The 15,767-nt window shown below is 40.9% G+C and overlaps 1 protein-coding gene across 2 annotated transcripts in view; it reads left to right on the forward strand.

The window, feature by feature from the left end:
- The window catches only part of SAE1 (SUMO1 activating enzyme subunit 1), a 57,025-nt gene that overhangs the window by 4,849 nt on the left and 36,409 nt on the right, over positions 1-15,767 (forward strand). The window contains exons 2-4 of one of the 2 annotated variants that reach the window (XM_044667335.1): positions 174-226; positions 8,588-8,699; positions 13,474-13,650. In XM_044667335.1, coding sequence (XP_044523270.1) covers positions 174-226; positions 8,588-8,699; positions 13,474-13,650 — 342 coding nt within the window. Of the gene's footprint in view, positions 1-8; positions 227-8,587; positions 8,700-13,473; positions 13,651-15,767 lie in introns of both variants that reach the window. The other variant, XM_044667334.1, reaches the window with a different exon arrangement.

The raw sequence follows: 15,767 nt of genomic DNA on the forward strand, positions 1-15,767 counted from the left end.
CCGGAGAGGTTGGCGGTTGGCGGGTAGGTCGCGAGCCGGCGCGCGGGGGAGGCAGGAGCGGGCCGGCAGACGGACTGAGGAGGTGTCGAAGGAGGAGGGAGGAAGCGTGGGGAGCGGAGCCCAGCGTCGCCATGGTGGAGAAGGAAGAGGTGGGCACCATCAGCGAGGAGGAGGCGGCTCAGTACGACCGGCAGATTCGTCTGTGGGGGCTGGAGGCGCAAAAACGGTGAGGAGCGGGGGAAGGGGGAGACGGAAGGGGCGGGGCCTGAGGGGGCGGGGCGGAGAGCGGCGCCGGGGACGCAGCTGCGGCCAGTCTTGGCTCCCTTTCTCTGGAGGGTTAGGAGCACGTGACCTCCCCCTTCCCCAGCCTGCAGGCTCCTTGAGAGCTGGCACCGCTTCCCTGCTTGTGCCTGGAGGGATGGAAGCCTGTGGGGGAAGGGAGCGCCCCTTCCCTCCTAGCGGAAACGGCGGCGTGGTAGGGAAGGGGCGGAGAATATTCGGGACCAGGCCGCCTGGCCTCCAATCCTGGGATCCCTGGGGTCCAGCATTACTGGCCCGAGTGACTCTGGGCCAGACACTTCACCCTGTAGGCCTTAGTTTCCCCTTCTGTAAAACGAGCTAGAGAGGGAAATGTCAAATTGCTTAAGTATCTTTGCCAAGAAACTCCCAACTGGGGTCACAAAATCTGACTCTAGACACTTTCTAGCCTGGTGACCCTGGACCAGTCACTTCACCCTCTCTGCCTCAGTTTCCCCATCTTTCAAATGGACTGGAGAAGGAAATGGTCAGCACAGTGTTTAATGCTAAGAAAACCTCAAATGGGGTCATGAAGAGACTCTAAAAATTGGGGAGGAAAAACAAAAGAGGGAGCAGCAAAACCAGAAGTTCTGTTCTAAACATTAAGGAAACAAAAAAGAGAAAGATACTGCTTTGGCCTTCAAGGAGCTTACAATTTGGGAGGGGGGGCGACCACACACAAAAGGAAGCTGAGGAAGGGGAAGGTGGTGTTCTCTGAAGTCAAAGCAAGCAAAGCTGCCTCCAGAAAATGGAGTTACCTGACTGTCCAGGTCCCAGGGGGCTGCTAGGTGGCTCATTGGATTAAGAGCCAGGTCTAAGGACAGAAGGTTCTAGGTTCAAATTTGGCTCAGACAACTTCCTGGCTGTGGGCAAATCACTTAATCTACATTGCTTAGCTCTTACTGATTTTCTGCCTTGGAGCTAATACTTAGTATTGATTCTGAGATGAAAGGTAAAGATTTATTTATTTATTTTTAAGGAAAACAAAAAAGTAAGTGCAGATCCCAGCCCTTTTTAAAATGAGGTCTTGGGTGGCATTCAGTGCTTCACCTTGCAGACTTCCAGAGAGGAGGAAAAACAACTTAGGGAGATGTGAAGGAATTGAGTATCCAAAACTGAGTCAGTCTACATAAGGATGAAATTTCTAGTGGTGGGCTTATCCTGGGTGAGGCCAGGAGAGCTGTGAATGAAGGGTTAGAAATAAAGGAGCCTAGAAGAAGCATTTGAGCTCCTCCAGAAGAGGGGAGAGAGAGAGTAGAAAGGACCCCATTGGTTGATCTGGAATCTACTGATCTGGAAGGTTTTGTGGTGGTGGTGGTGTTTTTTTAAGTGGGAGAAGAGAAGGTTCTTAACAATTGTTTTTGCTGGACCTGTGATTTTACTGGTATAAGGTTTGAAATAGCATTTTATTATCATTCTCATTATTCATTGGGGAGCCCAAGGCCCAAATTTGCCCAAGTTCATGAAGTAGATTATTCCATGGCAAAGGAAGGATTAGAAACCAGGCCCCCAGATTCCTATTCTACATATAATACTGTTCCTTGAAAATGAGCATTAATCATAGGGTAATAGAAGCCTGCTGCTGTTTAGCTGGAGTGAAGCCTTCTTTGGAGTGAGCTCTCCTTATCCCAGTGAAACTCATCTTTCCTGCAGACCTCCTAAGTTGTCTATGGCAGGAAAATTGATTTGCCCTGTCCTTTTGTTGGTTCCTTTTGAGACTTTAACGGTATTTGGAGGGGAATTTGGGAGAGCTCAAGTGAGTCTGCATTTACTCTGCCATTTTGGCTCCTCTCCCAGGTACTATTTTCTGCCCAAGACTTCTGTTTGGGAAAGTATATTTTTTCATCTCTTCTTGCATATTATAATTACATAGCAGTTAGCTTGGTTTTTATTTTGTTTTCTATGTACATTGTCATGATGATGTCTGTTGTTTTCTAGTTCTGTTTAATCAGTTAATAGAAGTCTTCCATGTTTCCTGGAATTTTTCATATTCATTGTTTCCTATAGTTTAATAATATTCCATTATATGCATGCACCACACTTTATCTCATTCCTTATCAGTGTGTATATACTTGACTGTCTGGTAATTATAAGTACCAAGTCTGGTCTCTGGGAAGAGTTGAGAAAATGTACTCCCTATCTTCTTTTTTTTTTTTTTTTTTTTTAATTTTTTTTTTTAAATCCTTAACTTCAGTGTATTGGCTCCTAGGTGGAAGAGTGGTAAGGGTGGGCAATGGGGGTCAAGTGACTTGCCCAGGGTCACACAGCTGGGAAGTGTCTGAGGCCAGATTTGAACCTAAGACCTCCCTTCTCTAGGCCTGATTCTCAATCCACTGAGCTACCCAACTGCCCCCCTCCCTGTCTTCTTTGCAGAAGTTGGGGACTAAGGGCATAGAGTAGTGCATATGCTATTAGATAATATCTGTTTCTTGCTTTTGATAAATTAGCTTTTTTCTCTTTTAAAAAAAAAACCCTTGTTCTAAGGGAGAGGGCAGAGGGATGCTTTCAGATGTGAATGTGATATAAAAACAAAAAGATCACAATGATAATCAAGATAGAAAAATTTGAATTCCCATGCGTTTTGGAGTAAGGAAGACCTGGATTCCAATTCAGCCTCTGTCACTCACTAGCTGTGTGAGCTTGTGCAAGTCACTTAAACACTTGCCTCAGTTTCCTCATCTGTAAAATGGGGATAACAATAATAGCACCTACCTCTCAGGGTGACTGTAAGGATCATTTGGATTCACCTATATAAAGCATTTTGCAAATCTTTAAATGCTTGCCATGAGGAGGAGGGGAGGAGCTATAAAGGGAGCTGTGGCTTGCTAGCTGCCTTTTGTTTTCTATTTCTAAACTGTTAGAGAGTACGGTAGAGAAGTACTTTGTTTTCGATAGATGTGACTATAAAGAAAAGTAAAGTTACTGGTGATTCTACTTGCTCCTGCATGCCTGCCTGCCTATTCAGGAGAGCATCTCCAACTTTTAGGGTATGAGAATGAAGGAGCCATTTCAGATGGCCCAAATTGAAATTGCAGAATGGATATTAACAGTAAAGACAGCCTCCCAAGTGATAGTCCAGGACAAATTAAATAGGATCTTTATGCTTTGGGCACACTTGTGGCTTAGGATGTGGCTGGCCTGGGAGATTAAAGATTATCATTTATGAGTAGATTGTTGTGGTGGTGGGGTTTTTTAATTTAATCTTAGCATTAATTTAAAAATTTTTGAGTTTCAAATTCCCTCACTTTCCCTACCCATTGAGAAGGCAAGCAATATGATAGCTCATTATACATGTGAAGTTGTGCAAAATATATTTTCATACTGGCTATGTTGCAACAAAAAAAAGGAAAGAAAAACTAAGAATGTGAATAAAAATACGCTTCAATCTGCATTAAGTAGAGTGTTTTCCATAAGGAAATGTGACCCAGCTCTCCATAAGCAGCTTGCATTGAACCTTCTTTGAAAAGGTAGATCATTTTAAAGTCAAGGCCTAGTCAGACTATCCCAAGCAAAGGTCTAGAATAAATACAGGGGTGAAGAGTTTGATTAGAGCACCTCTCCAGCCATGTTACTTTCCTGCTCAGAACCCTCTGGTGGCTCCCTAGACTTAGATCAGATACAAACTGCTCTTTACAGCCTGGCTGCAGCCTCTCTTTACAGCCTTGTGACTTGACATTACTTCTCATGATCTCTGCCACCTTGATTCCCTCCTCACACAAGGAACTCTTATTTGACCAGAACTGGTGGCTGGGATGGGAATGATGAGAACTTTGAGGCCAAGTAGCTTGCCAAAGAGGCATCCATTGCATGCTGTCCACCACTTCCAGATTCATCTCCCCTAAAGGCCTCTTGGACCACATTCCCTGAAATATCCAAAAGGCGAGTCCAACACCTTGGATAACTTGATGCTCTCTGCCATCTGCTTTCACCCAAACTTCCCACTATTCCCCAATAAAAACTCAACAGTCCTGTGTGGGAAGGCCATACATCTCTCTAAGCCAACCCTTATGTGAAAACAGTATTTTACCTGTCTACTCTGAACTCTGGAAAGCTGCTTTCTGAAATCTAGGATGCATGTTAGACTCTTCCTGGATTTTCCCTCCTTTTGGGGTCAGAGGAAATACATGTATCATCTTCCTATATTCGTATTGCAAGTTTATCCTTATTTAGTTCATTGTAATCATTCATTCCTGATTACCCTTATATGTTTTTCTACACTCTTATGTTCAGGGTTTTTTTGTAGTTCTGGTCTTTTCATTAGGAGGTCTTGGAAGTCCTCTGTTTCATTAAAGGCCCATTTTCTTCCCTATAGTATTATACTCAGTTTTGCTGAGTAAGTTAATTCTTGGCTATAAGCCCACGTCCTTAGCCTTCCAGGATATCATATTCTAAATTCTCTGCTAAATTGTGTGTGATCCTGACTAGGGCTCCTTGTTGCTTCATTTCTTTCTTTCTGGCTGCTTGTGGTATTTTGTGTTTGTCTTGGAGGCTCTAGATTTTGGTTCTGATGTTTGTTCCTTAGAGATTCTCATTCCCTCTTTCATGCTGGGACTGGCATGTTTTTTTCTGTTTTCATTTTTCCCTTTGGTTCCAAAGGACAGTGTTGTTTTAAGATGTCTTGAAATAGATCTAGACTTTTTTGATTTTGATGCTTCAAGGTTTCTTAATTTTTTTCTCCTTGTTTTTGCTGAGATACCTAATTTTTTTTAGCCTTTTGATTTTCTTTTAATATTTTTTGTCTATTGAGTCATTGACTTCTCTTTGGTTCATTCTAATTAGACATTAGAGAATTTGTTGCTTGGGCAAGGTTTTGTACGTCATGTGCCAAGCTATTAATTCCCTTCTCAGTTCTTTCTCCTATAACTCATTTCTTTTCTAATTTTTTCATCAAGCACTTTCATGCTATTGATCAAAAACATTTTTTGACTTTTTTTTAAACTCTTGCTTCATCTCTTCCAGGTATTTTTGTTGATTTTGTGACCAAACTTTCTCTGAAGATAGTGCTTATGATTCCCTTTTGTGTTTGTCTTCCCAATACCATAATAGTTTCATTATGATGGGGGTCTTTTTTTTTTCTCCATTCTTCCAAGGGGAAGATGTTAGGACTGGGCTCTATCACACTTGTGGAGGAAGAGGCTAGGCTTGTCCTATTGCTGCTTTCTTGGGTTTTTGAATGCTGCATTATTCCAAGATCTTAGGGACAAGATCTGGGGACCTGCGAGTTTCCAGTGCTTCTGAAGTGGTCTGATCCAGGGGCCAAGTCTGATTGTTGTCCACCTGGTCTGAGCTCTGCAAATTCCTGACCTGGGTTTGGTTCTGAGCAAAAGTAGACATTGAGGCAACTAGGTGACTTAGTGGATAGAGAACCATGCCAGAGACAAGATGTCCTGGGTTCAAATTTAGCCTCAGACATTTCCTAGCTATGAGATCCTACACAAGTCACTTAACCCCAATTGCCTAGAGCCCTTACCACCCTTCTACCTTGGAACCAATACACAGTGTTGATTCTAAGATGGAAGGTAAAGGTGTTTTAATTTTTTAATTTTTAATTTTTTAATATTTTCCCATAGTTATATTGTTTCATGTTCTTTCCCTTTCCCCCAAATCCCTGTAACTCCCCTTAGCCGATGCACAATTCCACTGGGTTTTACATGTATCATTAAGCTTAATTCCATATTATTGATAGTTGGACTAGAGTTATCGTTTAGTGCCTACATCCCCAATAATATTCCCATCAGCCCATGTTTTCAAGCAGTTGTTTTTTCTTCTGTGTTTGTCCTCCCACAGTTCTTCCTCTGAATGTGGCTATTTTTCTTTCTCTTAATTCTCCTTGGCCTTGCTCTGGATTCTTGCATTGATACTAGTAGAGAAGTCTGTTATGTTCGATTGTACCACAGTGTATCAGTCTCTGTGTACAATGTTCTCCTGGTTCTGCTCCTTTGACTCTGCATCAATTCCTGGAGGTCATTCCAGTTCACATGGAATTCCTCCAGTTCTTTATTCCTTTGAGCACAATAGTAATCCATCACCAACAGATACCACAATTTGTTCAGCCATTCCCTGTCACCCTAGTCTTACCAGACCACAGGAGTGTCTTCCTCAGAAGCCACCAATCACAGACAATCTCCCAGCCAACAATCTCCAGAGAAAAAACCCTAGCCTACTCTATGGTCTCATTTTTGGCTAAAATGATAGCTGGAGAGAGAGAGCTGGCAAAATTGGGACATTAATGCATTGCTGGTAGTATTGTGAATTGATCTAAACATTCTGGATGGCAATTTGGAACTATGCTCAAAGGACGTTAAAAGACTATCTGCCTTTTTAATTTTTTAAAAATAGTTGTTGAAGGACTCCACCCATATCAGCTGAGAGACCCTGCTGGTTCATAGTGGCAAAATTGTAGGCTCCTTTTTGGTCTGTGATGCCTGCCCTGGAGGCTAGATTTGTTAAAAGTGAGATATCCTGCTCTACTCCTGAGGTTTGAGCTATGCTACAAAAGTGCTATAAAAGTTGGCTTTTGAACTTCCTTTCTTCACATACCTCCTCCCTTCCCAGGAACACCACTGCTATTGGGCATTTCCCATTTGCTCTGGAACTGCAACCTGGGACTGGTTAGTGGGCAACAAAATTTCCATTGCATCTGTCCCTGTCACAGTGCCACTTGGAGTCTAGGGGTGCCACAGTGTGGGTCTAAGACCTTTTATAATCCTGGCTTATGGCCTCTCCTTGGGCCTGGGAGCACTGCTTACAGTATGCTCCATGACTGACCCCTGTCACCAGTGTCTGTAGATCTTTGTCTCCCTTTGTTGAGCTGAGTTGGCAAAAGGACTCATTGATTTTTTTCTGGATTTCTCCTTCAGGATTCAGTCTAGTGCTGTGTTGGCAAACTTAAGGCAAGCGTGCCAGAGGAGGTTGCTTCCATTTCCCTCTCCACAAGTGCCCCTCTGCCCAGCAGTCCAATGGGAGTGCTTCCCCCTTCCCCTCTCTGGGATAAGGGGGTGGCTCACACTCAGCATAAGGGTGCAGTTTGGACACTTGGTCTCTAAATGGTTCTTTGTCATTGGCCTAGTGTATTTCCTAATTCTGTTAAGAGAGTTTGTGGAGATGAGCTTATTGCATTGTCCTTTCTTTCATTGCCCTCTTAGCTCCACCTGGATAGAAAGATATTTCATTGTGGTTTCTAGCAGAGAGCTGACCTCCATATCTCAGTGCCTCCACCCACACTAAAACTAGAACTTGTTGAAGCTAGCATTTGTAGAGGGAATTTTCTCTACTGCTGATAACACAGATCTGGACGCCTGTCCTTATATTTTATCTGTTACATAGGGGTACATATTATTTTCTCTCATCAAATTAAAGTTCTTTAAAGGAGAAACTCTTAATTTTGTCTTTAAATATCAGGCACTTTGCAGGCACGTAATTGCTTATTGAATAATTGATTATATTTCTCATAATTTGTTCAGCCATCCCTTGGTTAGTGGACACCCACTTTCCTTCAAGACCTTTGTTATTACAAAAAATATTACAGTAAATACTTTTGTAAATATAGGACCTTTCCTTTTGTTTTTGACTTCATTGAAGGGGGATGTGCCTAATAGCTGTGTCAAAAGATATGTATCGTTAAGTGACTTTTCTAGTTTAATTCCATGTTGTGTTTTAGGATGGTTTGGGCCTTTTCCTCCACTGTTAAAATGAAGAGATTGGTCTAAAGCAATGGTTCCCGAACTTTTTTGGCCTACTGCCCCCTTTCCAGAAAAAATATTACTTAGCGCCCCCTGGAAATTATGAAACTATTTATTGAACTCAGAATAGAATGTAATACCAAAAAAGTGGCCATCACCCCTCCTCTGTATCGCTGCAGCACCCACCAGGGGGCGGTAGCGCCCACTTTGGGAATCACTGGTCTAGGTGATCTCTGGGGTCCTTCAAGGTTTCAGCTTTAAAACTGTGATTGTGTGATTTGCTAACACTGCTATAGAAGCCATCCCTGGTCTAGAAAGACCATGCTGAATAATGGAAAGAACTCTAGAGTTGCAGTCCAAGGAGAGCCCTCTTAGTAAGCTTTGGACAAATCCTTCAGCTTGCAGAGCCTCATATCCATCATTTAGAAAATTGGAGATTTAGATTCTAGGTGGCTTCCAGAAGGTCAGGGTGGAATCCCGGGATCTTAATGGCTCCTAGAGGGCATTCCAACTGGGATCCTTTCTGAAAACCCAACCTGTTCAGCCATTCCTGAGATTTGCGTCAGCAGCACCTGGGCCTTCTGTAATCAACAGGGTCTCTGTTACAGGTTGCGAGCCTCCCGGGTGCTTCTTGTTGGAATGAAAGGTCTGGGGGCAGAAGTTGCGAAGAATCTCATTTTGGCAGGTGTGAAAGGACTGACCATGATGGATCATCAGCAGGTGAAATACCATTTTTATTAATCTCCTTACCATTTATCTGACCCTCCCCAAACCCCAGCCAAGATTTCATAGGTTAGGTGGAGCAAGATGCCAGTTTACATGTGAATGTGAGTGGTGGAACAGAGGGGAGGTTGGGCTCTATCGTGGGAATGAAACTGGGTTCAGACCCTAGCTCTGCCATGTAGATGTAGTGTTCCATACCCCATTGGAGCCTTAGTTTCCTCATTTTTATTTATTTTTAAGTAATTATACATTATTTTAACATTCATTTTAGAAAATTCTGAGTTCTCCATTCCCTCCCCCAACCATTGAGAAGGCAAGTAATACATGTGAAGCCATGCAAAACATAATTCCATATTAACCATGTCACAAAAGAAAAAATACAAACAAAATAAGAAAAATAAATAGTCTACTTCAGTTTGCATCCAGAGTTCCTCTATTCTCTCTCCAGAAGTGGACATAATTTTCCATCATGGGCGCTTTGGAATTGTCCTGGATCATTGTGTTGATCAGAGTAGCTGAATCATTCACAGCTAATCATCATTACATTATTGCTATTACTGTATACAGTGTTCATCTGGTTCTACTCACTTCACTTTGCATCAGTTCATACTTCAAGGCTTCCCCAGTTTTTCCGAAATCATCCTGCTCATCATTTCTCATAGCACAGTAGCATTACATCACAAACATATACTAGAACTTGTCATTCCCCAATCCATGGGCATCCTCTTGATTTCCAGTTCTTTGCCACCACAAAAAGAGCTGCTAGAAATATTTTTGTACATATAAGTCCTTTTTCTTTGAGCTCTAGAATATAAAATTAGTAGTGGTATTGCTGGGTCAAAGGAGAGGCACAGCTCTATAACCCTGTGGACACAGTTCTGTTATGATGAAAATTCTCTAGAGGCTGTATCTTAATTTATAATTATTTAATAAATAATTTAAAATGGGCCAGAAAAAGAGAAGGCACTAGCCATTTGTGGCTGGCAATTTTCCCTTATGAGAGCTGGGACTACATGCCTCCCTTTCCCAGGAAAATATTCCCCACTTCCTCCAGGTACTCCACTTTATCCTCTTCATAATGTTCCTTTTTCAAGCCTTTTTGATTGGAGCACTCTGACCTCACTTTTCAGTTATTCATTTATTTTTTAAACCTTTACCTTCCATCTTGGAATCAATACTGTGGGTTAAGTGACTTACCCAGGGTCACACAGCCAGGAAATGTCTGGGGCCATATCTGAATCCAGGACCTCCTGTCTCTAGGACTGGCACTCTATCCACTGAGCAGCCACCCATTTGCCCCCAAGATAAGGGTTTTTAAAAGAAAAGAAAAATAAAATAAGCAGTGAAAAGTCAGTTCCATGTGGAAGAACAAAAAATCAAAAATACCAAGAGAATTAATGGAAAAAAATAAGAAAGAAGGTGCCTTAGCAGTGTTAGATCTCAAACTGTATTACAAAGAAGTTATCAAAATAATCTGGTACTGGCTAAGAAATAGAATGGTGGATCAGTGGAATAGAGTCATTATGCACACTATACAGTAGTAAATGACCAAAGTAATCTAGCGTTTGATAGACCTTTGTAATTGAAATTTTGAGGTCTCTGATCTAAACTTCCTGTGGAACTTTAGGGGTCTTTCAAACTACATTTATGACAGTGATGGTTTCAGAAAAACTTGGAAAGACCTACATGAACAGATGTGAAGTGGAACGAACCAGGAGAACATTGTATACAGTAACAGCAATAATATATGATTATCAATTGTGAATGGCTTGGCTATTCTCAACAATGCAGTGATCTAAGATGGTTCCTAAGGGCTAAATGATGAAAAATACAAAAGTAGCTATCTCAGAGAAAGAACTGTTGGTGTCTGAAGGCAGATTGAAACAGATTTTTTTTTGTCTATTTTCGTTTGCAACATGTCTAATGTGGAAATGTTTTGTATGGTTGCACATAGGTAATCTATTTTAAATTCTTGCCTTCTCAAGGAAGGGGGTGGAGGAGAAAGAGGGAGAGAATTTGGCATTCCAGATTTTTATTTTTATTTTTATTTTTAAACCCTTAACTTCTGTGTATTAGTTCCTTGGTGGAAGAGTGGTAAGGGTAGGCAATGGGGGTCAAGTGACTTGCCCAGGGTCACACAGCTGGTAAGTGTCTGAGGCCAGATTTGAACCTAGGACCTCCTGTCTCTAGGCCTGGCTCTCAATCCACTGAGCTACCCAGCTGCCCCCTCATTCCAGATTTTTTAAAAGAATGTTAAGGGGACAGTGAGTGAGGTGGCTCAGTGGATTGAGAACCAGGCCTAGAGATAGGATGTCCTGACTGTGCTGCTGTTGGGAGGGGATGCCCATGGCCAGGAGAATGAACTCAGGCCATTCCTAGGCTTACTAGAGATGATGGACCTTGAAGGGAAAGTGCAGAGTTCAAATTTGATCATAAGATACTTCCTGGCTGTGTGTTTCTGGGCAAGTCATTTGACCTCCTTACCGTATTGATTCAAATTGGAGGGTAAAAGTTTAAAAAAAAAAAAGTTAAAAGTTCTATTTACCAAAAAATAGAATAAAAGTTAAATATGGGGGTGGGGAAAGAGTTAAGCAAAGCTTGTGAAAATTCATAGGTCTGTGGTAATATGCACAACTAAGATGAAATTTCAAAGCAATACATAATCAAAGATCTAAGGGGCTAGGATTCTGTGTCCTCCACAGCAAGAAATAAGAATTAAATGTCTTATTTTCTTAAATCTAATTTTTATTACAACACTTCACTTCCTGCTTTGCTTAAAGCCTTTTGTATTCTCTTGAATGCTAGTGTCAGGCCTTCCCTTTGTGGATTATCTCTTGTTTATCCTTCTGGGTGTCATTTTGTCCTTGGCGTTTGTGTGTTTCGCTCATTCATAAGTTCCTTGAGAGCAGAGTTAGTCTTTTATTTCTCTGTATCCCCAGCACTAGCCACAGTGCCACACAAATTAGAAGACACTTAAATGAATCTTGACTTAACTTTTTTTCTATGAACCTCTGGAACATTGATCCTGAGGTAGATGCTTCCACCTTTGGAGGCCAACCTTATGAATTCCAAAAGTTAGCAGCTCCTGGGTCTGGTTGGTGTTTGCTACACTGTGCTGCTTCAGGGAGGGGATGCCCATGGCCAAGAGAATATGAACTCGGGCCATGCCTTGGTTTACCAGAGAATGATGGATCTTGAAGGGATAGTGCAGAGGCTGAGGTGAGGATGAGGTGGCTGTTTAGCAGTCCTTAAAAATATTTCATGTTTTCATATTTTAAAATATCTACCTTTTGGGAGAATATGTTGGTAATTAGAGTTTGCTCTCATATTGTAAGTGTTTCTCAGTGTCTGATTATGGGGTTTTGTGTTTTGAATATTTCTCTTGTGTTATTGAAATAGAAACCTATGAAGATCATACATTTACACTTGTAAGGGACCTCAGAGGACATTTAATTCAAAAATCCCTCATTTTATAGTTGAAATTGAGGCCTAAGGGAGTTAGTTTAAGGAAGCAAAAATTAGAAGTGGGATTGGAGACCAGAGCCCCTGTCTCTTGGCCCCAGACCTGTTATCCAACCCACTGTCTGCTGTTTTGCAACATAGACCTTAGGACCGAGGCTTGAGTTGTGTTTTTCATTCTTCTGGCTAGTTGGGTGTTCTTGCTGCCTTCTCGTCGTTTAAAAGTTCTTTTTATCCCTCCAGCACCAGCTCAAGTCCTACTTTCCCCGCTGAGATTTTCTCTTATGCCTTCCTCTTGAGTCACTCCTTTTAGATCCAGGTTGTACATTTAGAAAAATAGTTTACATTTGGGTATTTATTCATCTTAAACCCTTCCCTTCCCTTAGAATAAGTATTGGGCAGGGGAGGGTATTGTGTGTGTGTGTGTGTGTGTGGTTCCTTCAGAAATGCTGGAATAATTTGTTTTTTAAATATTTTTACTTTAAAAATTTTTTACAAGTTACATGTAAAAAAACTTTTGACAAATTTCATGATTAAGATTCTCTCCTTCCTTCCTTTCCCCCTCCCAGACAGTAAGTAGTCTGATGTAGGTTATACCTGCACTTTCCATATTGCTCCTGCCATGATAAAAGATACATATTACACATAAGTATCAGTTCCAAGGCAGAAGAGTGGTAAGTGGAGGTTAAGTGAGTTGCCCAGAATCACACAGCTAGGAAGTGTCTAAGGCCAGCTTTGAAGCCAGGACCTCTCAGAAGCTCTAGACCTGATTTCAAATCCACGGAGCTACCTAGCTGCCCCAGCTGTTTGGTTTTTTTGTATTTGGATCCTCAGTTTATAAAGTGCTTGTTGATTATTAATTGGGGTGGAGTCATTCTTGCGTTGTTCTTCAGTATGTTCATTTTCTTCTTTCTAGTAGACCTTGAACTTAAGAGACTTTGTCTTTTATGTTTTGTATAACCCCACAGTGCATAGCCCAAGTGCCACACAGATAGCATTTTCTCTTTAACTACTGCTGATTGTTATTTGGAGAGCACTTATACTGTGATGACTTTTTTCTTACCACAAGAGGGAGCTGTTGACCTCCAAATAGGAAGCATAGTATAAAGTGACATTTTTCTCTTCTGGGAGGTTGAGGAAAAGAAACCGAGGACAAAATTGGCTGATGTTATTTGAATATAGTTTATAGAGTTGTGTTTTGGGGGGAGGGGCTATTAGAAGCATCCTTTAACATTCAAAAGTCTATCACAGGATCCTCTATTAGAGATGCCTTTTGTGCAAAAGTTTTAAGAAATTTAAAATTCATTTCTAGGTATCTCCAGAAGACACTAGTGCTCAGTTCTTGATTCCTACCACTGGATCCTCTGGCCGGAATCGGGCAGAAGCCTCTTTGGAGCGAGCACAGAACCTTAATCCCATGGTGGACGTGAAGGTGGACACAGAGAATATAGAAAACAAACCTGAAACTTTCTTCACCCAGTTTGATGCTGTAAGTTTTATACAGAGCCTAAAATGACCTGCTATAGTGGAGATGGAAAACCAGAATCTCTTTAGTTATGCTATGCAAGACTTGGTATTAGAATTTAGCTCTTTCCAAGGTTTGCTTAGAATGTAAATTTGTAAAGTTAGCTGTCAGCATGTTATACGAAATAGGTAATATCATCTCCAAAGACAATATGGCATCAGGTAGGGGTTGAAGAATTCTCATGTGCATCAGGGTGAGTCCCCTGAGTTAGAATGCTGACACCCTATCTCTAGACCTCTTTTCCCTCTAGGTTATTCTGCCTTCTTTCCAAAGTATTGCCAACTGTCTCAATACATTTTTGCAGTAAAAAGCTTCTTTCCATAACTTCAGTGGAAACAAAGGAAATGCCTAGTACAGCTAACAATATAATATACCCACTGACTCCTCTGTTAAAGTCTTGGTTCAAAGAGTTGTAGGATTTTAAGAGCTGGAAAGGGTCTGAGAGGTTGGCTAATCCTTCCCCATCCTCCACCCTCTCGTTTTATTGGATGTTGAGACTGGATCTTTGGAAGGTGAGATGACCTTCCTATGTTTGCTAGTCATGGATGAAGCTGAGGCTGTCTTTCCATTAACAACAGATTGACTGAAGTGAATGTTATCTGTTTCTTTGTACCCCATAAAAACTTATGCCCAATAATGACAAAAGATTTGAAGGTAATCCTCCAAGTTAAAATATCCATCTCCTTATTTATCTAATGGTCAGTTACTGTGGGAAGTGAAGATTGAACTTGATTTTTCAAAATGTGAGATTTACTCAGCATATCCTTTCAAGCAGGGCCTTCTGTTCATTTGGGCCTTTCTATCCTTTCTTGCTTCTTTTTTGTGGCACCAAATATCATGACATTTTATACTTGCAGGAAAAATCTTTAATTGATTTCTTTCCTCCTTAATAATTACTTGAAGCAAGCATTTGGTTCGTTTGTGGCATTCCTGAATTGTTCATATTAGAGGATCTGGTTACTAGCGCCAAAGTGTCAAACCGCTAATTGTGATATTTAGATGTACAGTAAATAGGAGCTGCTGCCTTATTGCCCATTAGTCTGACTCTTCCTAATAGAGCATCTGTTTATGCCAACGGGCCCTCTTAATAATACAGTGGGGCAGGTTTCTGCTTAATCCCCTTTATACATCTGTTCACTTATATATTTGGTTCTTTTAGCCTTTAAGTTTTATTGTTATCTGGAGATGGGGGAGTATTTTGGATTAACATACCAATGCATTTTTCTTTTTTCTTCTGAAAAGGAGTTTATTTTCATTTTTAAGGCTTACAGACTAGGTCTGTGGTGGAGAGAAATGTGGGTTCAAAAAAACAAAAAGACACTTTTGTCATTTTTTTTAACTTAAAAAAAAACCAATTTCAATTACATATAGAAATAATTCTTTCTTGACAATTGTTCTCTGACATTTTTCCATTTAGAACTACCACCCTCCTTCCCTCCACCCCCACCAGGTACATAGTCAGATACAGATTATACCAATGCTGTCATGTAATATATATTTCCATATTCCTCTTGCCATGAAAGAAGACACATATTACACATACAGTAAACTCATGAAGGAAATAAAGTGAAGGATGGCCTGCTTTGATCTGCAGTCAGACTTTTTGGCCATGGATAGTGTTTTTCATCTTGAGTCACTTGGGTTTATCTTGGAACCTTACTTTACTGTTAATAGTTTAGTCCTTCACAGTTGATCATCATACATTATTTCTGTTATTATGGGTACTGTTCTCCTGGTTCTGCTCATTTCCCTTTGTATCAATTCATATAAATATTTCCAGGTTTTTCTGAACTCATTCTGTTCATCATTCTTATGGCACAATAGTATTACATTGTAAACAACTTCTTTAGCCATTCCTCATTTGGTGGCCATTCCTTCATTTTCCAATTCTTTGTTATTACAAAAAAGACCTGCTAAAAATATTTTTGTACAAATAGGTCCTTTCCCCCTTTTTCTGATGATCTCTTTGGGATACAGACACTATAATGGTATTGCTGGGTCAAAAAGTATGTGTAGTTTTATGGCCCTTTGGGCATGATTCCATATTGTTCTCCAGAATGATTGTATTAGTTCACTGTTCT

The sequence above is a fragment of the Gracilinanus agilis genome, chromosome 3 (assembly GCF_016433145.1).
Source record: "Gracilinanus agilis isolate LMUSP501 chromosome 3, AgileGrace, whole genome shotgun sequence".
Classification (NCBI taxonomy): domain Eukaryota; kingdom Metazoa; phylum Chordata; class Mammalia; order Didelphimorphia; family Didelphidae; genus Gracilinanus; species Gracilinanus agilis.